General features: G+C 42.1%; 1 protein-coding gene across 1 annotated transcript in view; it reads right to left on the bottom strand.

The window, feature by feature from the left end:
• Window positions 1–5,331: 5,331 nt before the first annotated feature.
• Window positions 5,332–25,166, bottom strand: part of LOC145403634 (uncharacterized) — a 34,961-nt gene continuing 15,126 nt past the window's right edge. The window contains exons 9-15 of the mRNA XM_080275312.1: window positions 24,674–24,801; window positions 24,112–24,304; window positions 22,292–22,462; window positions 8,026–8,167; window positions 7,085–7,306; window positions 6,709–6,839; window positions 5,332–5,561 (exon numbers count right to left, since the gene is read on the bottom strand). Coding sequence (XP_080131438.1) covers window positions 5,397–5,561; window positions 6,709–6,839; window positions 7,085–7,306; window positions 8,026–8,167; window positions 22,292–22,462; window positions 24,112–24,304; window positions 24,674–24,801 — 1,152 coding nt within the window. The 3' untranslated portion in view covers window positions 5,332–5,396. The remainder of the gene's footprint in view (window positions 5,562–6,708; window positions 6,840–7,084; window positions 7,307–8,025; window positions 8,168–22,291; window positions 22,463–24,111; window positions 24,305–24,673; window positions 24,802–25,166) is intronic.

Below are 25,166 nucleotides of genomic sequence, written 5' to 3'. Positions count from 1 at the left end.
ACACTTCATCCTCTCCACATGGCCAAACCATGTCAGTGTGTTCCTCCTAATGTTTCCTATCACATCCACATCCACACCACAACTCTCCTTTATATCCTCATTTGTCAGCCTGTCTCTCCATGCGACTCCACAGGCTCCTCTTAACCCACCCCGTCCCGTCGACATATGGGTACATTGCAACGATTTGCATTTGCTAGTCCCGGCGACATACCAGTACGTCGTGCAATTGCAAGGTCCCTAATTTCCACACTTTTCAATTTTCGCGCATGATTTTTCATATGTATACACAGGACACCTTCCTCTATTCCTCTACAGGATGCCAAGCAGGGACAATGCCTTACACCGCATAACCTCCCCCCTCCCCTCCTCACGCCATTGTCTCGGCAATGGACCTGTTACCAGTGACCTGGCTAGTAAAGATATTCAGGGCCAGAGTGATTCCCCAATCGATGACAATGTGGAGGACAATGTTTACATAGCATTAGAAGAAGAAACAGCCAGAAATAATGATCAGGTAATGTGACAAAAAAAGGTCAGGTATGGTGATTAGTTAGTGAGTGAAACAATGCTTATAATGCCTTTATTACTGCTTGAAAACCAATATACTCTCATACTACATATACATTCGTACCAAGTAAATAAATAAATACCGTTTATGAGTGGATAAAATAGTTACCCTCCCATAGAACTCGTTTTCTTTGGTGTCAGCATGTTAGAAAACCCAGTCAGGTAAGGAGGGACTCCTACCTGGATTGGGTATTCTAAACCTCAGGTGAGCAATTTCTCTATGAATTTTCGATTTTTCTCACCAAAAGCGAAGGTTTTAGCCAAAAAAAAAAAATTCGAAAATACCTCGGGACTGGGGGATGTTGGAGGTGCGAAAAACCTCGAGATGTGACGGGTTAAATAACTCATTTCCCCCTCACTCTTGACTTGTGTTCTTCCAACAACGTCCAAGCTTCACTTCCATACGTTAGAGTTGGTATCACAATACTGTCATGTAGTAATTTTTTCACTTCCATGCTCACTTCCCTGTTTCTTATCACTACTTTCAAGGAACCAGCAACTTTTCTTCCCTGTTGTACCCTTTCAAGCACTTCACCCTCCAAACTTCCATCCTTACTCATCACACTACCCAAGTACTTAAATGTACTCACATTTTCCATTTCCTCACCATCAAACCTCACTGTACATTCACTGACTTCACCTCTCGCAAAGACGATCACTTTACTTTTCCCTGCATTCACCTTTAGATTCCGTTTCTTACACACTCTCCCAAACTCAACCACCATGCCTTGCAGCTCCCCTTCGTCTTTACTCAACAACACAGTATCATCTGCAAACAACAGTACAGGGAGTTTCCAGACATTACACTCTCTCACCAGGGCTAAACCAACATCCACTGCCATACGTTGTACCTCTTTTATTACCCCATCCATGTACAGATTGAACAACTATGGTGACATGACACATCCCTGTTTCAACCCAACCTTCAAAGAGAAAAATTCACTCAGTTCACCATCCACACGCACTGCAGCCTTAGCACCATCATACATACTCTTCACAGCATTCAACAACTTCCCATCTACTCCATATATTCTTAATACTTTCCACAATCCTTGTCTATCCACCCTCTCATATGCTTTCTCCAAATCCATGAAGGCCACATACAACTTCTTTCCCTTCTCTAGAATCTTTTCCACTAAAGATCTAAGAATGAATGTCTGATCTACACAACCTCTTCCTTTCCTAAAGCCTCCCTGTTCTTCTCCAACTAATTCCTCTGTTCTTTCCCTAACTCTGTCAATATGTATTCTACCAAACACTTTTCCTATTACACTAAGAAGACAAATGCCCCTATGATTACCACACACTTCTTATTCCCCTTTTCCTTTGTACAAGGGAATAATTATACCTGACTTCCAATCCTCCGGGACTCTACCTTCCTCCCAGGCCAATCTGCACATGTTCCACATCCATTCTACTACTATCTCTCCCCCATGCTTCAGCATTTCACCACACACTGCATCAGTTCCTGGAGCTCTCCCCAGTTTGACTGTTTTCATTGCTTCCACAACTTCTATCCTAGTGATTTCTTCCTGTCGTCTCACCCCCCTCCTTCTCTAACTGCTGTTTAATAATAGCAAAGTACACCTAATTAATTAATAGAGACAGTCTGGTCATCCCAAGGGCGATTCCAGCTGAGGGACATTAATATAGCTGGCTAGGCAGATGAGCCACCAGGTTATGTCGATGCCACCACATGACCGCGTCCCTCTCCCGCACTGCTCATGTAATACTGATTAAAAAAAAGGGGGGGTTGTCAAAAATCAAACTCATATTTTTTCTGGGTAATATAACTTGCTAAATTTTTATTTCATATTCATATTTATGTAAGACCTACGGTACCTTGGAATTCTTTTCCTAAACTTAATTGTAGTGCACATAACTGTCACAGTGTCAGTATTACTAACACATATATTATTGATGATATTCCGTCTACACACTTAAAACTATACAGTGCTTGAATCTATAACTTAAAAATAAAAACACTATGATCATTACACCAGGCCTGAAAGAGGCACCCCAAATATGTACTTAATTTGGGTTTTTGAACAGATCAAGTTCTGCTATTTCTTAGTTATATCTCATATTAAACACTATTACTAATTATCTGATATATATATATATATATATATATATATATATATATATATATATATATATATATATATATATATATATATATTCCTCCTAACTCCAAACGATTTTGTTAGGGATAAGAGAAATCATTTGCAGGGACAGGTTTAGGCACCGTCTTCATTAACCACTCCACACCTCATTTCTTTCCGTTAGCTAAAGAAGATCGGCTGAAAGTAGCTAATAATAATAATAATAATAATAATAATAATAATAGTAGTAGTACAAGACTGGCAGAATCCGTTGCTGATCTCCATCTTTGAGAAAACTGCTGACAGGAACAACTTACATTTTTTTTTTAATAACTCAAAAACCATTGGTCAAACTGCCACTAAAAAGTATACAGACCTGGTGCAGGACCAAACAAATCATGTATGCCGAGAGATGCCCCATTTATGTTTTGTTTTTCCCCATATGAAAGAGCAATTGAAAAGTGGGGTGTCCGAAATACCGTAATGTCACACATGAACGATCTTCAAACTTTCTTTTCAAGCAAGTATTCGGAAATTACTTTTACCATGGGATTTCCTTCCATGTTCATGTATCTATAGGAGTAAGCTGATGTTGAAAATTCATGCTTTTTGGACATTTCTGGATCTGTGAACTTGGTCACTGAAACTCGTTTTTTTTTTTTTTTTAATAACTCAAAAACCATTGGTCAAACTGCCACCAAAAGGTATCCTGATCCAGGGCCAGACAAAGCCTCTAGGGCCAAGAAGTGTCTCATTTTACGTTTTGTTTTTTCCTGTATGGAAGAGCAATTGAAAAGTGGAGTGTCCGAAATATCATGTTACGCAAGAAAGATGTTCAATTTGTTTCCATACCAATGTCTGGAATGTAATTTTATTACGGAATTTCCTTCCATGTTAATATATCTATAATAGTTTTGGAATAAATTGAGATTGAAAGTTCGTGATTTTTGGACATTTTTTGACCTGTGACCTTGATTAGTAGCTGATGGTCAGTGAAACTGGTTTTTTGTAATAACTCAAAAACCATTGGTCAAACTCATACCAAAAAGTTAACAGACCTGGTCCAGGACCATCCAAACTTTTAGGGCCATGAAGTGCCTCATATTTGTTTGGTTTTCTCCTGTATGGAAGAACAATAGAAAACTAGGGTGACCGAAATATTGTAATGTCACGCATGAATGACCTTCAGATTTTCTCCATGGAAATGTTTGGAAAATAATTTTATCACGGGATTTCCTTCCATGCTCATGTATCTATAAAAGTTTTTGAGTAACCTGGAGTTGAAAATTCATGATTTTTGGACCTGTGGTCTTGAAAATTAGGTCAAGGTCACTGAAAATGGGTCAGTGTAATAGGGTCATGGTAGTGTACATACTTAGGATGATGAAAATAGGAGATGAAAAGTAACAGAATAATGAATAAATGACTAACTGTCTGAGACCGTTACTGATCTCCTCCAAGGGGAATATTGTTTTTTGCAATAACTCCAAAAGCGTTGGTCACTTTGTCACCGAAAACAATACAGACCTGGTCTATGACCAGATAAAGCTTGTAGGACTAAGAATGCCTCATTTATGTTTTTTTTCTTTTTTTCTGTATGGAAGAGCAACTGAATACTCTTGAAAGGTGGGGTGTCTCAAATGCCGTAATGTCATACCTGAATAACCTTAAAGTTTTTTCCATACATGTGTTTGGAAAATAATTTCATCACGGGATTTCCTTCCATGTTCATATATTTATTAATAGTTCTGAAGTAAACTGAGGATGAAAATTCACGTTTTTTTTTAATTTCTGGACTGTGACCTCGAAAATCAGGTCATGGTTTATGAAACTTGGTCAGTGTAATAGGGTCCTGGTGCTGTACATTCTTAGTAAGTACCGGCATATTAAAACTGGATACAAAAAGTGACAGAAAAATAATAATAATAATAATAATAATCATAATAATAATAATTATAATAATAATAAATTAATTAATTAATTAAAATAATAATAATAATAACAATAACATAACTAATAATAATAATAATAAAAATACTACTAATAATAATAAGGATAATAGTAATAACAATGACGGAAACAAAGATCTCCACCTAAGCTAATAGGCGGAGATCAGTAATAATAAGAATAATGACCGATACAATGATCTCTACCTGTGGTAACAGGTGGAGATCAATAATAATAATAGTAATAATAATAATAATAATAATTCATTCATCATTCAATTCTACGTTGCCCCATGAGAAGCGTGGGAGCCCGGAGTTAGGCAAGTTGGTCCTGATATTTAAGATGATAGTGACCAGCCTCACTCAACCCTGACAGGCATTACGTGATCAATAAACCCCAACCAACCCTTGGATGTAAACCTTCACCGGCTCAATCCGATTGGTGCGCTGTAATTACGCACTAAACCACCAGGTGCCAAAATTATAATAATAATAATAATAATAATAATAATAATAATAATAATAGCTTTTAATGGATTAATAAAAAGGGATGCTGAAGGAAGATTAGGACCCATATTCATTTTGCAGTTTCGTAACACCAATTATAAAGCGACTTATTGTACACATTACACCTGGATATCCTCTTGATTTTACTGAAGCAAACTATGTCGCTGTTAAAAATATATACATTACATGCAGTATCAAACAATCAGCTGCAAAATAAATCACCAAGGAAGAAATGCTAAGAGGCCTCTCTCTTTGTCATGTCCAAATAGCCCTAGTCACAGCGGTGAGAGGCAAGTGGCGCTTTCCTCCCATACACAGTTTTCACTTGCTCCGTGCCGAACTGCCCGTAGACGAAGACGCACTGGGAGGGGAAGCCGAGGGTGCGTAGCGAGTGGAGGCAGGAGATGGTCATGACAGGACCTCCACACATCACTATCTGTGATGTTAAAAAGCAAATTATAAGCCAAGCGGAAAACGCAATATGGTAAGGCATCTTACAGCAGTTGACGTACTGGAGAGGGACGCCCTCACGTGGTGGCACAAATATAATCTGGTGGCCCCGATGCCTTGTTATGCAAGGTGATTTACCACTCTGAGACCCCAGAATAACACAAATACTGTGTATCCATTATTAATAAAAGGATTTCGATGAAATTCCGTGCATACAAACTTCAATGTATGTCAGTCATAGACTGCATCCGAGGAATTTTCAAAAATTTGAAATAAAAGAGACATATGACGGAAAGTATATGCTGTTCTTTCACCAGCGGGGCGCTGAGTACCATCAATTGGTCAACTGCAGTTATCAAGTGATCATACCGTACCCAATTACAAACCGCCTATTTATTTTATTCTCCTTGATTTAAGTCAAGAGTATCTTTTTTTCCTACAAGTGGGTCAACTTAAGGGAAAACTGTTTATACATAAGCCTTGTACACTTGCTCATATATATATATATATATATATATATATATATATATATATATATATATATATATATATATATATATATATATATATATATATATATATATATATATATATAAAGAAAACGTTATTAGGGAAGATGCAGTCATCCCTGCAGATGAAGTTGCACTGAAAATTTTTAATTTTGGAGCCTGGGCTCTTTTATGTTTAAATGTTGAATAAAACAGCTTTCAAAACTTGAGATAACTGTGGACAGATTGTTATGATGTGAAGAAAGTTAGCACTTGGTTTGACTTAAACTAATTAATTATAACAAAATTACTGGTTATTTTGGGGGCCTCAGAGCAGTGAAACACCCAGTTCAAGCGTCTGTCAATTCCCAGTCCATCCCCTCAAAATAGAAAGGAGAAAAAAGTATCTTTAGCTTACAGTACAACGGCTTCACGCTCAGATGAGCCAGGGAACACAACTACAACAATAGCAAACTCCGTAATGGTACTTGATTTTCAGGCTCCAGTAACCTCATTCTCACCTGACTAAAACAATCTGGATCTAGCTGAAGTAGACTAATAAAGTTGTCTCTACCATGAAAGGGTCAATATGACTCGCAGTCACGGTATTTATAAACCAACAGAACAAGATAACACAATGCTTACCTTGTTCTTAATGCCATTGGGCTTAGAGACGTGCTTATCAATCATCTGAGTGTCTATGAAGCCTTCCTCTCCCTCCCAGTTCTCCGGTGTCTCTCCCAACGTGTACACCAGCTTCAGTCGCTTGTCCGCAGCTGAAGACCAAAACTTTGTATTAATACTTATCGACTGCACGAAGGATCATTAAGGCAGAGTGGAAACTTTTTTAGGGTTAATCTTTCTCTAGAGTATGACACACAAGCACCTAACTTAAATCCAGATTCCCAGTTGTACTGCCGTGTGAACAGGGACAAAGGGGGAAACAGATTATGCAGATGAGTGTTTTATCCAGAGCAGCTACGAGTACACCTTTACGCACTCCGTTTTAAAATACTCTCACCTTGGTACTTGTCCAGTTCCTCCCTGTAAAGAATTTCGTTGTAGTTCTCGGAGAAGTAGAGAAGTGTGATTTTGGTTTTATCATTAGGGTCTGCCAGCACCTGCCTGACCAGCTGCAAGCAGGGCGTGATCGCCCCACCAGATGCCAGCAGCGTTAGTTCCTCCAGCACGCCCGGCTCGTATTCAAATCCTCCACACGGTCCTTGGAACTCCACCGTATCCCCTGTTACAACGACATCAAAACCACGTTCAGCTGATGTTCCAGTCTCAGTCTCATTCACACCACTGGACTACACACTCTGTGGCATGTTCGTCAAGTCTGAGGTTTAACCCCTGTACCCTGGGTGTGGGATACAAGTGTTCCCTCCCATACGGATATTTATAAAAAAAAAAAAAAAAATGCTCTTTTTAGCTCGCAAATACTGCCCAACATATTCAGTCCTTCCTCCAAGATTCAAGAAAGGATTCGTCATTTGCTTGCATATTAAACCTTAGGCAACACGAAAAATCCCAGTAATTTTTTGCGAACATCCCTTCTGGCAAAAAGCAGTGGCACAAATACGGATGAGCTGCAATAGACTTAAGTATGTACACCTATCGTGGTAGCTGGAACAGACTCAGTTAGCCCTAGATGTTCTAGAGTTGTAACTGATGACTGAACCACAAGATGTCACTCCCTTAAACGAAAATTCCTCCTCTTCGTATGACATCCACTGGAATGTTGCTCTCTATGTGACGTCACATGATGTTCCACGAGAGGGAAGGGGTGTAAGGGTTAAGCTCTGCTACAAACTACAGTACACAGAAAATATACTTAACTTGAGGAAACTTAAATTTGAAGTGAGAGAACAATTATTCATGTATCATAGATCTGCAAAACTGATAAGCACAATATGAATGAGGGTGAGAATAAATAAACTGCTAATTTTAACTATGACTCACCTATTTTAAGTGCCTTGAATTGCTGTGACATGATTCCTTGCTTTTCAAACCTCAGCACCAGCTCAATCTTGCCAAAATCATTGGGGAGAGACACAGGTGAAAAATAGCGCATGTGTTCCCTGCCATCACTTTTTACTCGGGCCTGTGAAGGAGAAAGGAGGTTCTTGATACCTAAAACACACACACACACACACACACACACACACACACACACACACACAAGAACCACATATCCCATATTTCTGAACTTTGCATTCTACTGGCAACTTACAAATGGAAGAACTCATGGGGAAGCAACTCACAATTTCTTCAAGATGCCCACTCAGTCGTTCATTCATACTTCCTCATCAACACTTTCCTCCTAAGTAAATGCAAAGGAGCATGTAGCATTCGTTTAAAAAGTGCTATGACACATTTTTTTTCTTACAAATAATGCCAGTAAGGTTTAGTTAAAAAAAAAAAAAAGTTATATAGAAGCAAGAGAGGAAGAGTTGATATAATTCAGTGCCTTTCATTTACCCCCATTTAAAATTAATAATGGACGATAATTACAGAAGCAAAAGAGGAAAGGCTGACCCATCCCTCAGAATTTCTTGAGACAGATGGTCTGATGCTGATCACAGCCAAAACAAAAACCGTATCAGTGATTCCCACTGCTTTCTCATGAAATAATATACCTGTATGTTAATTCATCATGCTGTTGTTACATGAATTTTGATGCAGTTTAGCTGAAAATCATCACCATTATCGCCAAAAAAAACCGTATCAGTGATTCCCACTGCTTTCTCATGAAATAATATATCTGTATGTTAATTCATCATGCTGTTGTTACATGAATTTTGATGCAGTTTAGCTGAAAATCATCATCATTATCGCCAAGTTAAGAGAAAACGCCGTGGGGCACACAGCCTCACTCGCCCATGGGCTCCCTCTGTGCAATCCTCCAGCCAGCGACTCTTCACCTTCTACGTATCTCTTGACAGGAGAGATCAACCTGTTTCAGCCATGAGTTGCAAGGCCTTTCCCTTGGTCTCTTACATCCCTGCTTAACTCTCTCTGAGAGTATCCTTTGAAAAGGATCAACCTCAGGAAAAACAGACCACGTGCCCATATAACTTGTTTTGGTGCTATTGTCTTATGAAGGTAATATTCCTCACTTCAATCTTATGGAGTAGTTGCTCGTTAGGTATCCGGTTGTACTACCACTATCTCATCCTTTCAGGTCACTGCTTACTATTCATGTCTTACAACCGTATAGTATGGCATGGAGCTCCAATCCCTTGCAGATGAGAATTTTCCTCCTTCAACACAAATAACGATAATATCAATAACGTGAGCAGAGTGAATTCATAACCCCACAGGCTAGACCGATGAAACGAGAAATCTCGTAGTTTGACGTACCATTATTCTGGACCACATTATCAAGATAAGTGAATCTTTCCAAGACTTCCACCTCATCACCACATGCTTGTAGACTGAACTGTTTCATTCAACAAGTCACCAAATGACTGGCCCTTGATCTTGGCCAAGAGACCTTTAATCTCAATGGCTTCTCATTCTCATGAAATTCCTCGAGTACACTCAGTAGTATCTCCAAAGACTCTGTTAAGATAACAACATCATCAGCAAAGTGAAGGCCAGTAATCATGAAACTGCCAATTGATATTCTACACTGACTTCAACTCACGGCCTGGCTAAGTACCCTATCCATGCATATATTGAAAACTGTGGGACAAGAACACAGCCCTGTCTTACAGCAGTACTTATTGGTAAGATGATGGATGTTCCTTCTTCACACTTTACAGTACTTTAAGCACTTGAGTACAGGCCAGCAATCAGTCAGATTATCTCTGTGGGGATCCAAGGGAACTGTGGGAGTTACCAACGTTCCTCCCACTTTACCAAGTTACAAGCCTTCTTGAGATCCATACAGGCTTCAAGCAGACCTTGTCAGTACTCAAGCTAGCATTCCACAAGAACTCAAAGAGCTAGGATATTGTCAACTGTATTCATCTTGAGTGTGTATCCAGATTTCTCAGGCCTCTAACACTTTGGCAGATGGTCTCGAATACGCATCAGGAAAATGTAAGCATGAACCTTGCCTGGACACTGATCACTGTTATATCACAGTAATTACTAGTCACCCTGGGCTGCATTCCATTTCCAGATAGGGGTGACCAGACCCCTTGTCCAGTCCACCAGATGGCTTGTATGATTGCACATAATGCCCTGATCACGGATTCACCCCCAAGCTCTGATCGCTTTCACTGGCGTGCCACAAATGTCAGGCGATCAACTACTTTTCAACCGATCCACTGCCTCCTTGATTTCGTCTAGAGAAGGTACAGAATCATCAACTGATGGGAAAACAGTCAATGATCGTACACCAGCTGACAGAAGCTCTCCACTGGGAGGTTCAGCCATATAAGTTGCTCAAAGTATTCAGCCTAATGAGCCCGTATACCCATTCTTCCCTAGCACAAGCCATCCATCTGCTGTCCGCATAGGGAGCAGATCTGAAATGGCGCTTTTTGGTGGTTTGATAAGCAGGTCGAAGGCTGTTTACATGAAAGTCCTTCTACCTCCTCAGTGATTTCCCTGACATACTTCTCCTTGTCCCTTCTCAGCAAAACTCATGCCCACTGAGACAGGAGTCTGTGCTGCTTCCAATCCCCAGCCAGTCTGGCAACGTGATTCTCCTCAATTATGGCCAGTGTCCCGGGGGTACAAAAGCCATCTTTGATCTTGGGCGCTCACCAACACACTCATCAGCTACAGTACTGCCAGGATGGCATGCTTATAGGTATATCACCTGCGCCCTCAGCAGTACTGAATACTCCTCAGACTGATTTGAGAGTGCCACTGCATACTCATAAGCACATCCCTCATCCCTGAGTTACTCAAGATGGAACTGTTTTTGGTAATAGCCTGAACTTTTCTGTTTTGATTTGTAGCCTTAGAGTAACAACACTTCTGAAAACCCTGTAAGTACTAACAAAGATGTGGTCAGTCTCCTTTGCAACCCCTCCAGAATTGGAATACCATCTCCACTGGTGAAGATCTGGCTCTTGGAACCAGGATCCAGCTATTTTCAACATACGAGACTTGATAAAATCCAAAAGGCAAGAACTATTACAATTATTTGTGCCACAGCCATGGGGAGCTACGCATTCCTTGAAGTCTTCCCTGTCAGTGCCACTAGCCACACTGAAGTCACCCAGGGCCAAGAGTTTATTTCACAAGGGGCACTGTTCCACAACCGAGTCAAGTTTGTTGTAAACAGCTCTTTGTCTTCAAGATCGTTCATCCCAGTTGCAGCATAGACTGCAATAAGAGATATGAAGCCTCAACAGCATGATATGCCCATCAACCAGAGTAACTCTGTTGACACAAGAGACATAGTGAGCAGCAACTGTAGCACCAGTCGAGCAGGGCAGTACTCCCGATGTGGATGGAAAGTTGATGACAGGGAGTGCTGGAGCTCCCGTTTCATCAGCCCTCAGGACTAGTTCCTGACCATCCCCCTTTGCTGAACTTTTTCAGTGTCTCAGTTACACAGAGAGTAGGCCAGCATGCTCTCCAGTACAAATTTCTCTAACTATCTACACCAAACTACATGCACAGTACACACTACACTTCCTATTCAAAATTCAACAAAAATGGCGTCTCTTCATCAAGCCTCGGAGTCCCCAGGGGGGGGGACCATAAATGCCCCCACCATCCGCCCCTCTCCCGATGACGACTCGAGGTGCCTGTAACCACTGTCTGACTCTCTTCTTCTTCATTTCTGCAACATTCGCGGCCTTTCATCTAACTTTCGCTCTGTTGAGCACCACCTCTCCTCCTCTAAACCTCACCTTCTTTTTCTAACGGAGACTTAGCTGTCTGAGGCAACTGACAGCAAACCCTTTTCTGTATCCTCCTACTTTCTCTATACTTATTTCAAAGCCAAAGGTGGCTGTTGTGTATATGTACGCAACGACTCATCTTGCTCTCGTGTTCCTGAACTCGATTCTTCTGAATTCTCTACACTCTGGCTTCGGCTTTCCTGTCATTCTCTGACTAAATATATCTGTGCTGTTTACTTATCCCCTAATTCTACTGACTATCAAAAATTCTTCGACTATCTTACTTCTACGATGGAACACATTCTATCCATTTCTCCTTTCTCTGAAATCTCCATTCTAGGAGATTTCAATGTTCACCACCACCTTTGGCTCTCCTCTCCTTTCACGGATCCACCTGGTGAACAAGCCTACATCTTTTCTATCCTTAATGACCTAAAGCAGCTTGTACAGCACCCTACTCGTATCCCTGACCGCCTTGGAGAGAGCTCCAACATACTTGACCTCTTCCTCACAACTAATCCTTCTGCTTACTCTGTTAATCTTTTCTCTCCACTGGGCTCCTCCGATCACAACCTTATTACCTTAACCTGTCCTATCACTCCGGTACGGCCTGTGGACCCTCCAGGGAAACGTCGTCTGTCACATTTTGGAGCTGCGGACTGGGAGGCCCTCAGGCAATACTTCTTTGATTTTCCCTGGTATGATTATTGCTTCCATGGCTGTGAGCCATCTGAGTGTGCCTTGCGCATTACGGAGGTTATTCTCTCGGGCATGGAAGCATACATTCCTTTCTCACATCCTTTGACTAACGCAAGAAAGCCTTGGTTTAATCACGCTTGTTCTAATGCTGTCCGCAACAAGGAGAGGGCCTACAAAAGGTACCGGAGCCAACCCACCCCTGAATCACATCATCTTTACGTTTCTGCCCGGAATCGTGCTAAGTCTGTTCTTTGCTCTACTAAAAATAATTTCATCCATACTAAATGCTCTCAACTCTCCAACTCGAATTCTTCCCGCTCCTTCTGGCACCTTGCCAAAAATCCTTTTAACAACTTTACCTCATCATCCTTCCCTCCTCTTTTCTACTCTGATGGTTTTGTAGCTATTTCTTCTACTGATAAAGCAGATCTCCTCGCACAGACTTTCTCCTCCAATTCCACCTTAGACGATTCCGGTGCTGTTCCTCCGTCACTTCCCCCCTCTGACTTCCTCATGGCTGACATTAAAATTTCTTCAGTTGATGTATGTTTTGCCATCACTGGCCTCGGTACTAACAAGGCATATGGGTCCCTCCTGTTGTTCTCAAGAACTGTGCTTCTGTGCTTACACCCTGCCTAGGCAAACTCTTTCGCCTTTGTCTGTCAACTTGTACCTTTCCTTCTTGCTGGAAGTTTGCTCTCATTCAGCCAGTCCCAAAGAAGGGTGACCACTCCCAACCCTCCAACTATCGTCCAATTGCTTTAACGTCCTGTATTTCAAAAGTTTTCGAGTCAATTCTCAATAGAAAAATCTTAAGGCATCTTTCCTATCACAACCTTCTTTCCGATCGTCAGTATGGGTTCCGTCAGCGATGCTCCACTGGCGATCTTCTCACCTGCCTTTCAGACTCCTGGTCATCCTCCTTTCGGGACTTTGGCGAAAGCTTTGCCATTGCACTTGACATCTCAAAGGCTTTCGATCGAGTCTGGCATAAATCTATAATTTCCAAACTGCCCTCCTACGGTTTCTATCCTTCTATCTGTGCCTTCATCGCTAGCTTCTTGTCGTTCTATAGCCGCTGTTGTAGACGGCCATCGTTCTTCTCCTAGATCTATCAACAGTGGTGTTCCTCAGGGCTCTGTCCTATCACCAACTCTCTTCCTTTTATTCGTCAACGATCTTCTAAGCTGTACATCTAACCCTATCCACTCATACACTGATGACCCCACCCTTCACCTTTCCATTCGGTTCCTGCAACGCCCATCTCAACAGTTACTTCAACAAACAAGGGATGAGGCTATGGCACACCTAATGTCTGACTTGGCTCGTATCTCTGACTGAGGTAAAAATAATATGGTTGTTTTTAATGCATCTAAGACTCAGTTCTTACACCTATCAAACCGACAAAATCTTCCACAGGTATACCCTCTAATGTTTAATAATATTCAGCTTAATCCTGCATCATCCTTGAACATGCTTGGGGTTTCATTTACTCGGGACTTATCTTGGAAAGATCATATTACATCTCTTGTAAAATCTGCTTCCAAGAGATTGGGTGTGCTAAGCCAACTCTGCTCTTTCTTTACCCCTGCACAATTGTTGACTGTATACAGGGGTTTTATCCGCCCCTGTGTGGAGTACAACTCTCATGTGTGGGAAGGCTCCCCACATACAGCTCTTCTCAATAGGATGGAGTCAAAGGCTTTTCGTCTCATTAACTCTCCTCCTCTTACTGACTCCCTTCAACCTCTGTCTCTTCGCCGCACTGTTGCATCTTTATATAAACTCTTTTCTATCGCTACTTTAATGGTCACTGCTCCTCTGAACTGTCTGCTTGCATTCCACCACCTCTACGACGGGCGCAGAGCACCCGTCTGGCAGCAAACTCTCATCCCTTTTCTGTCCAACTCTCTAATGCAAGAGTTAACCGTTACTCCCAGTCTTTCATTTATGCAACAGGTCAGCTCTGGAACTGTCTCCCTCTGTCTGTATTTCCTGCTGCCTATGATCTCCAGTCTTTCAAACGCAGTGTGTCCAGGCATCTCAAAATGATCGGATCTTGAATTTGGCTCTCTATTGTTTTTTGTTTTTCTCTTGGAGGGAACTGTTACTGCGGGCTCATGGCCTTTGGTTCCTTCTTCCTCGCATAAAAAAAAAAAAAACAGCTGGACATCATCATCACAGACAGACCAGTAGTATATGTAGCCATCGCTACTGATCTTGCCATGTTCAGGTAGCCTTACTTCAAACAGTGCAGCTATGCTAACCCTCAATTGCCCCATCTCTCATAACAAAGGCAGGCAATCATCCTTTGAAAGGCTAAGAACCTTCCAAATCCCCTCTTGGAGTGCTTTTCAAACTTTAGACCCTGCATGTCGTTCTACAGGTTCATGTGTCCTCTGTGCCACCACAAGAGTTAAAAAACAAAGTTGGGCTCCTCCTCCCATCAACCGGCTGCTGGGGGTCCCATTGGCTTTACCCAGCAATCATCATGATTGGTGCCAGCCTGACAGAACCCCAAAAGCCTTGTCAGACTGGCAGCAGGCTGTGGATTCCCCAACAAAACTGGGTCAGTATCAGGTACACACAATGACCCTGATCCAGCTTCTTTTCCTTAAGTTGCATGTGATATAAATTTTTACACGGAGAGGATGCAAACCCCACCACAACCTCCCATGTCAGAGGGCTCACCACTAGCCTATGGACAAGGGTACGGGATCCCTGATAAAAGTTATCCGGGTTTGATTCAGAGTTTTCCTTTTCCTGGATGAACTTCCACCTGAAACTAATGTGCTCCACCCACTCTGCTAGATGGCCATTGGCTTAATCCGAGACCTACGGCCTACCTCATATGATCCAGTTCTGTGGACCTGCGGTCTACCTAATACGAGTGGGAATCACAATAATGTACCACGATGTTTCTGGAAGTAGCAATATCATGGATGTTTTATGGCTCCTTACGGTGACTCTTATCTCCTGTCTAAACCCCCAGGCTTGATGCCATATGTACAGTAATACAAACTACCATGAGCCAAAGTTACTCTCTTCGTAACCAGTTTACCATGGCATAATCATCCCAGAATGGGCAGCCATGGCCCAAAGCTGTTTAGAATAACCTACAGTCACATGCACGGTCACAGGTCACTATGAGCTGATAAAAAAGAATCATGGTGGTAAGAAAGCTCGTAATAGTAGCATCAAGAGCGAATAGCAATGCTATCATACTAATTGGCAACACATCCCTTTGCAGGGGATGAGTTGCCACTCCTCCCCACAACTTATTTGTCGTGTACTCATCAGAACAAAGCTTGTCATAATCAGTGATACATCTCGCTCGTCGTCTACCCGCCACATTACTCACCACCATGTCATCAGAACTCGAGGAAAGGTACCTATGGCCCTCAACAGCAATCAACACCCAGTGAGTGAGATGAGATGTAACGCTGTTTGTAAGGAGTAGGAAACAGTGAGAGAGTGGTGTGAAGCCAAAATGACAGTCAGATTAACAGACTAAATATGTAAAGAAAAGTATATGTTTCTGAATAAACTGATCCCCTTACCTGGCTAGGATATAGAGTTAGGATCCTTCGTTGTTGTAGTAAATTAATAAGTATAATTTTCATTGTATGTAAGCAAAAATAGTTCATTTAGGTAAATAAGTAGCCAAGTTACTTTTTTCTCAGGTAAAGACCACACCTAAGAAAATGAAGAACAAAGGTGCACATATTCTGATGTAATGACTCGAGAATAAATATAAATTAGTTAGGTATAGAATATAGGAAAAAATCATCCTATCGTCAGTGTCAGAGTTACTGTCTCCCTCCCTCACCTGAGAACAGTGCATGAGGATTGCCTTAGGCTTTAGGTAAATAATATTGCTATACCAGTAGAATCAGGGTAGTGTTTTATATCTGAACATGTGAGGAACATCTAGAAATTAAGTGTTATGCTGGTAAGAGTAGGGTAATGACTGTATATGAAGATGTGAGGAACATTCTGGAGATTTAGGAATTTGTTTTGTTTTCTTTCTGCCTTACAGTAGGAATTAGTTACTGTTATTAATATTTTGGGCTGTGGTAGTAGGGAGAGCCGGGGGGTATATTACGCAACTCTCCCGACTGAGACTCAGTCAGCCAAGTGTAACAGACGAGGGAGTGTGTGCGTGGTGGCCAAGAGTGTGCCATATAGTTGAGCTTTAGGCGGAAGCCACACGAGCCCCAATCATGTGATCGGCAAAAGGAAATGAAGCTCAGGGGTCAGGCTAGTGTTCAGACTCGGATATTGCCATACACCTCCAACCCGGTGTTTCGTTTCATCTTGTCGATCACATGTATTGAGCTCACTGTATCTGAAACGAAACACCGGGTTGGAGGATAGATGGAGTGAGTTGTGCTTTTTGTCAATGAATCAGTAACTGACTTAGTGAGTCAAACAATGAGAGTAATCAGTGAAGGATGGAGCAGTTAAGCAAAGAATCATGGAGACTTAGCCAGTGAACAAGTAGTAGTGAGTGAAGGACAGAGTTAACGTGGGACAGAAAAGGCAGTGTTTTGCAAGTGTACCTCCATTGCACTATCGTGAGCAAAAGTTCCCCGACAATCCTCTATCAGCAGTGTGTTTCAGACCCCAGTACACAGATGTCTCTCTCTAAGCCAGGCTGGGGAAGAGGGAGAACAGGGAGGGTGTGGGGTGGAGGTGGTAATGGAAAGGAACGGCTTCACGTGAAAATGATATAAGAGACGGGGAAAGTATTAGTAAACAGCTAACAAAACATTACAAACAGGGAAGACAATGTCCTGTTTTGATGCGAGAAATATGGCTAAGACAATAATAATCGTTAGTTATTAAGCGAGAGAGAGAGAGAGAGAGAGAGAGAGAGAGGCTTACTATTAGTTTGACAATTGGTTATAAGATTATGGGTGAAGGAAAGGTAGGAAGAGAAGACACAACAATTGTGAGAAAAGGAAAAAAAATGAAAATCACGTATACACAGTGAACAAATCAGTTAATGGTTGTTAATATGTGGATTCTTGTGATCAGATGTGGCCAGCAGAAATTGACTGTAGTCTTTACGTAAACCTACATAGATATTAAGCATCCGACAATTGGAAACTCATTTCGTGGATTAGTTCTTATAGAAAGAGGCGTTTCACTCGGAGAAACCGCGGCACTTCTGGAATGTGGTATCAAACTAAGCATAACCACAATCCCAAGTGAGGAACTGATTATTGAAGCAGTTTGTTAATTGCTTCACAAGCCTCACTAACCCGAGTCATGTGTTAGAGGGTGAAGTCTTGCTCTCTCAGTCAACTGTCGTCACGGTATCAGGTAAGGTTGTGGCCGGTTTGTAGTTATAGGTTTGGTGATAACCTAATATGATAACATTTTGTCCTTTAATAATCTGCAATGATTTGCTTTAGGTAATCTCATACCCCAGCATGTTATGTGCAATGTTTGGAATACATTAGTGTAATAATTATATTTAGTAATAGTAAAACTTCATCCATATCGTTTACCTCCAGCATAATACCGATATTGTCCCCTTATCAGATATCATGGCTGAGCACCGTCAGATTTTCCCCATTGTAATAACAGATCATGGACGAATTACTGAAATGTGGGAGGCTGGTATGGCTGCACGGGAAATTTCATGTGAAACTGGTTTACACGGGTCCACCGTTAACAAGTGATTCACGCGGTGGCAACAGGAAGGGTCATTAAGGACAAGACCTCGTAGTGGACGACCAAGGGTAAAACGCGAGAACAGGTCGAGGCTGTCGTAGACACAGCACGACAACGCCCACTGACATCAGCAGCACAGATTAGGCACGGCCTCCGCTTGACCTGCAATGATTTCACAACAAGACGGCGCCTGCGCGAAGCAGACATTTCCTGCTGTGTCCCAGCTGCGAAAGGAGATCTGTCCTCAGCAAATAAAGAGGCTCGGCTGGGTTTTGCACTTCAGTACTGTGTAGAAAGTGATGATTTTGGGGAAAATGTGATCTTTACCGATGAGAAGTGTTTTTCGTCTACGAAGGCAGGGGCGGTGTGCCGGAGGCCTAAAAATACTCGATATATGCAACAGCACATAGTTCAGAATGCACATAGTGGTCGTGTAACCACAGCCCTTTGGGGGTGGATGAGTGCATCTGGCCCAGGTGAGTTGATACAGACTGAGAACAGACTAACCGATAAGGAGTATGTCCGTATACTAGAGGAGGTCCTGCTACCCACCGTGCGAGTGATAGCCATTCCTGCTCCTCAGACAGTGACAGTTGCCCATGATAGGAGTCCAGTCCACATGAGTCAGTGTGTGAGAGTGTGGGCCCAAGCACATCCTGAGATCAACTTCCTGGACTGGCCTCCAAAGAGATGCGATTTAAACCCCACTGAGCATTTATTGGGTATTTTGGTGAGAAACTGGGATGTCGGGAAGAAGTATACTGCTGCTGCCATTGTCAGAATGCGCAAGAAGTGTGGGAAAGCATCCGTCGCCGCCCAGATATTTGTCCCAACCTTGTAACATCCATGAAGAATGAACCAAATGATGTCATTGGTGCTGGGGAAGGATGGACATCTTACTGAGCCTGTATACACTATAGTGATGTGGTATACTTTTACAAACATTTTGCTTTCCTTATTAATGCATACTATTATAATAAACTGTTGCTGTCACACGTGTTTTTATAACACACATAATATAAACTAGAAGAGAATAAAGAATGGTATATGAACAGATTAATATTTCTCATATCCTGATCCTAACTTGTCTTATATGTAATCAGTGTCTAAAATTACAGTAGTGCTGAATGAATGCTTATTTACAAAATGCCATTGGTTTAGATGTCAAACACATTAATGCGCTACATACCACATAACAGTAAAGGTGTAGGGATCAAAGTGGATTTAGTGTAACTGATCATAATTACACAACAATTAAAACTTTTCCATTTAGTCAATCATAAAACCGCCCATAATATGGTCAATAACCCGCGAAATACGGTTCCAGTAGTCGGATGCTGAATATCTCTATAGGTTAACGTAAAGACTACAGTCAGTTCTGCTGGCCACAACTGATCACAAGTATCCATGAATTTCCAGCCATTAACTGACATTCACTGTGCATACGTGATTTTTAATCTTTTTTCCCTTGTCTCACAATTACTGTGTCTTCTCTTCCTACCTTTCCTACACCCATAATCTTATGACCAATTGTCAAACTACCTAGTAAGCCTCTGTGTGTGTGTGTGTGTGTGTGTGTGTGTGTGTGTGTGTGTGTGTGTGTGTGTGTGTGTGTGTGTGTGTGTGTGTGTGTGTGTGTGTGTGTGTGTGTGTGTGTGTGTGTGTGTGTGTGTGTGTGTGTGTGTGTGTGTGTGTGTGTGTGTGTGTGTGTGTGTGTGTGTGTGTGTGTGTGTGTGTGTGTGTGTGTGTGTGTGTGTGTGTGTGTGTGTGTGTGTGTGTGTGTGTGTGTGTGTGTGTGTGTGTGTGTGTGTGTGTGTGTGTGTGTGTGTGTGTGTGTGTGTGTGTGTGTGTGCGCGCGCGCGCGCGCCCGAGCGCAAAAATTGCGAGTTATCCGGCTGGTGGAACCTGTATGTTAGCTGGTAGGTTTGTGGCCGGGTGGGTGGGTAGGTTGATATAGGATTGTGCTTTGACAGGAGGGTTGGATTGAATGCGTGGTTTAGTTGAGGCCGTTGGGCTGGTTAAGTAGGGTTGTTGGGTTGGTTGAGTGATGCGGGGTGGGGAGTGGTTGGTGTATTGTTCAAGTGGGGTGGAAGGGCGTCTACTTGGAAGACAAAGGCAGAAGATGGGTTTATGTCGTCCTAATTCTCAGACAAACTACAGTGAGTGAGGCTATAGTTATGTGCGTTGGTGGGTGGGTTTGTAGGTGGATGGGCGGAAGTGAGAATGCAGACTCATAGAAACAGGTCATTTGAGTGAATAGGTACAAACTGGGAATAGCTCAGTGTGTGGAAAATAGGTCCATAAGAGATAATACTCAGGAATCATGCTGAAGTAGATACATAGGTTCAGTGGGTTTGCAGTAGGTTCATAGTGAAATACGTCCAGTGGTTATTATGTCTGAAATGCACGCTTATCAGTGTCGAATACATGTTCTTGCGTAAAAACTGGCCCACGGGGAATAAAGGCTCATTGTGGAAAATATATCCATGGGTGTATGAGTAGACATTCATATTAGAAACCCACGTCCATTCAGTGGTGTTATGTCTGTGAGGAAAATTGACCCATGAGGAAAAAAACCAATCAGTGGTATACAATAGGTGCAAGGGAGTAATAGGTTTTATAGGAAAGTATGTGCATTTGGAAAATTAGGTCATGAGGAAGAACAGGTCCATAGGGTAATCTGGTTCATGCAGGGGAAATAATTTTACATCCATTGAGAAAGCTAGGTCCAACGGGTGAAAATAGGTCCAAGGGGGAAAATACACGGGTGGAGGAGATTACCCTTAGATGAAGCCGGAAATGGACTTACGTGCTCGCAATTGTAAAACGTGCTCTTTTTCACGACGATGAATCTTGTATAAGTCATTACTGTCGCAGCGACATAATTTAAATGAGCATAATAAATACATGTAGGAATTACATGCTTCTCCATGGAGATAAATTGTCCTTATTGAAAAATAGGTCCATGAGGAAAATAGGTCCATGGCTCTACTAAGGTCCCTGTGGGTAACCAAGATACATAAGAAATAAGTCCATGGTGAAATTAGTCCCATACAATGAATTAGGTACATGAAAGAAATAGGCCCACTGAGAAAAGTCAGAATATGCCGATACGTTCTCTCTCTCTCTCTCTCTCTCTCTCTCTCTCTCTCTCTCTCTCTCTCTCTCTCTCTCTCTCTCTCTCTCTCTCTCTCTCTCTCTCTCTCTCTCTCTCTCTCTCTCTCTCTCTCTCTCTCTCTCTCTCTCTCATCAGTCGGTCCGTCTTTGCAAATACTGCATCAACGATTATTAGGTAATGGTAGTAAACTTAATACTGACATTATTAACTTAGGTGTATACTGGCAGGCCTCAAATCCTGCAGGTAAAGTCTCCAGGTACTTGAGGTTGATGAGGTGGGGATGTATACTGCCGCCACAAGAATTCCAACTTTAAAGTGAATCCATTTTATGCCAAATGACCTCACACTGTATGTTGAAGGTGGCTAGAAATGGGTATACATAAAGCACTACAGGCATTTTCGATCTTGTTTCTTCTGAGAGTCTAACAACCAGATTCGTCGACCGCATGATCTGCGTCCCACCTTGAAATTGTCAAAGAGGGATTTAAAGATGGCTGTGGTGAACAAAATATTGTGTGTGACAGGCTAAGAGTTTGGTGTGTGTGTGTGTGTGTGTGTGTGTGTGTGTGTGTGTTTGCACGCACTTTAGGATCACTTTTGTGTACACTATAAAGTACTGTACGTCTTTACTGATCTGGAATCGTATACTCTATATACGGTATATATGAAATAGAAATGAATTTTACTGGATACTAACTCAGTCAACCATCCAGTTTTACAATACTTAGCCATGAGCTAAGTCCTCATAGCCTTTCCAGTTTGATTACACTTGGCCATCACCCGTGATGAAACGTGTTAGGAATCTTTTTGAGGTTAGAGTCAATCCACCATGGTTTGTTACTGTGCTCATCGAATCTGCTGTGGTTATAGATCTTTGTCAAGTTAAAATAAACGCATTATAGTTAAGCAGTGTACGCACCGAAACATACTGTCCAGCACAACAGCCCGTGTGGTCCGTAGCACTGGGCAGCGCGAAGATGAAGGATCCCATCTTGTCACTCACATCATGGTACGACTGCAGCTTCAAAGGCAACCATTTGTCAGGCTTCAGGGCAGGTGCGTGACTTATCCCATCACTTGTCTTTATCACCTGTTGGACAGTGAATAACAATTACATCATGTCTTATTCACCCATTTCCCACCATTTATTATCACCTGTTGGCCAGTGACTAATATAATCTACATCATGTCTTAATCACGTGTTTCTCAGTAAGTTAAGCAATCTACATCATCAGTCTGCCCATTTTTCAGTCAGAGGATTACATGATCTATATATGTATCTGTGGATTCATCAGTTATTATATCACTCAGTTAATTATAATGTGTCATTGTACGAAAAAATTGTAGGATACATCGAGATGAATCCTGATGGGTTGAGCAGCTACGGGTGGGAAAATGCTGCTTCAATAATTGTTTGACAGTGGGATTTAAAGTGTTTACAAGACCAGATATCAGTTATGAAGCACTAACAGCTTCGATAGTTATGAAGCAGTAACAGCTTTGATTAATGCAGTGTATTATTCATATGGAGTGGAGGGGAAATTGTTGAGTGCTGTGAAGAGTATGTACGAGGGAGCTAGGGCTACGGTGTGAGTGGATGGTGAGCTGAGTGAGTTCTTTGATCTCAATGTGGGACTGAAACAGGGGTGTGTGATGTCTTCATGGCTGTTTAATATATATATGGATGGGGTTGTAAAGGAGATGCAAGGTAGGGCAGTGGATGTGGGGCTGGCCCTAATGAATGAGGGTGAGATTTGGAAGCTTCCGGTGTTGCTGTTTGCTGATGATACAGTATTGTTGAGTGAAGATGAATGGGAGTTGCAAGGTTTGGTGAATGAATTTGGGACAGTGTGTAGGAGGAGGAAGCTGAAAGTTAATGTAAACAAAAGTAAAGTTATGGTGTTTGAGAGGAATGAAGTCACAGAGTGTGCAGTGAGGTTGGATGGTGAGGATATGGAGAATGTGAGTGCATTCAAGTACTTGGGTAGTGTGATGAGTAAGGATGGAACTTTGGGGGATGAAGTACGTGAAAGGGTACAGCAGGGAAGAAAGGTTGTTGGTACACTGAAAGCCGTGATGAGAAATAGGGAGGTGAGTATGGAAGTTAAGAAGTCACTGCATGATGGTATTGTGATCCCTACCCTGACGTATGGAAGCGAGGCGTGGACCTTGCAAGAGGGGAACAAGTCAAGAGTGAGAGCAGTGGAAATGAGTTACTTGAGAGGAGCATGTGGAGTGACGTGGAGGGACAGGTTGACGAATGAAGAAGTGAAGGAACGTTGTGGGGTAGATGTGGTTGTGGTTGAAAAGATTAGGAGAAATACACTGAGGTGGTCTGGACATGTGGAGAGAATGGAGAATGAAAGACTGACTAAGAGGGTGTATGTAGGTGAGGTGGAGGGAGGGAGGGAGAGGGAGGGGTAGACCGAGGATGAGGTGGAGGGATGGAGTTGAGAGGTATATGAGGGAGGGGGGGGTGAGTTGGGGGGAGGGTAGTCAATTGTTGGGTGACAGAGTGACTTGGAGGCGTTTTGTCTGCGGCCACCCTTTGCGGGATTAGGGCGTCGGGCTATAGATATATAGATAGATAGATTATTCATTGTGTACACACAATTAATATTTGTCACAGTTGTGCATAGTCAAGTAAAGTGTAATTCAGGTACAAGAAACTATAAGGTCTCTGCTAAAAGAGTGCTCACTGCATTACTGCATACAAGCGTAACCCTCGTCAGTGCATACTTTGTCGTTCACAGTTGGTGGGCTTGTGTTGAACGGGTTTTCAAAGTCAGTTTCCTGGAAAGGATGTTTGGCTCCTCCACCGTTTTCCTCAGTTTCCACATCTTCCAATAGAAACTGTGCCAGCTTCTTCTTTTCAGCTACACTCAATTTCTTTACCTCATGGTGAATAACTCGCTCATTAGCTCGTTGTTCCCTGTTAATATTAAGGAGATTCAGAGGTGTGTATATTAAACATATAAGCACACACATAGCAAGTTAGATTCTCTTGCTTGTGGTGCAGTGCAGCTCACAAATGCGGCGTTTTCAGCGAAGGTGAGGACGACTAAATACTCACCCGACATTATTATAACAAATATGGAGTACAAAGCTGCCATCGGTACTAATTCAATCAATTAATTGTTTAAATGATGTCAACTAGAGACAAATTCAAGGAATAAATGGCTGAAGGATAGCTTACGGACAACTTTAACGATAAATGGCGGAAGGAAGCTCACCAGAGTTCAGTATGGGATATAAAACGTCCAAAAATTCAAGCGATAAATGTTTGACTATAAAATCTTACCACATGTCGAAAGCATCCATGCCACAGAGCACCGTCTTGCCCACCATCTGGCGTATCACCTCATTGGACGGCCCCATCACCCAGCCTGCCTTCCCGTCCCTCAGCAGCCGCTCTATACCCAGATCGGTCTGGCAAGAGGGGCGGGGGAATAATTACAATGCTGTAGTGTAACGGGGTGGTCCAAGTATTGCTTCCCTTCAGTTCTGAGGGATAAAGGATATTTTATGGAAAGAGAAAAACAGTCTGCAGGACTGAAAGTTATTATTTCCGGGAAAAAGTAAACAAAAGAGAACCTCATTCAAGTTCCATTCACTTTGAGATACCTGGACACTGTATTTAAAAGCCCAGACGTTACAGACAGAGCGAAATACAGACTGAGGAAGACACTTTGAGATGCCCTAATGTATACATGAAGGACTGAGAGTATCAGTTAACTTGCATTAGAGAGTAGAACAAGGTGGTAATGTACGTATAATAATCCAAACAAGGGTTT

The sequence above is a fragment of the Coenobita brevimanus genome, chromosome 61, assembly GCF_032717465.1.
Source record: "Coenobita brevimanus isolate Jiangsu-jjx chromosome 61, ASM3271746v2, whole genome shotgun sequence".
Lineage (NCBI taxonomy): Eukaryota > Metazoa > Arthropoda > Malacostraca > Decapoda > Coenobitidae > Coenobita > Coenobita brevimanus.
Note: the sequence above shows the minus strand (reverse complement) of the source record. Positions and strands in the feature narration are given on the sequence as shown.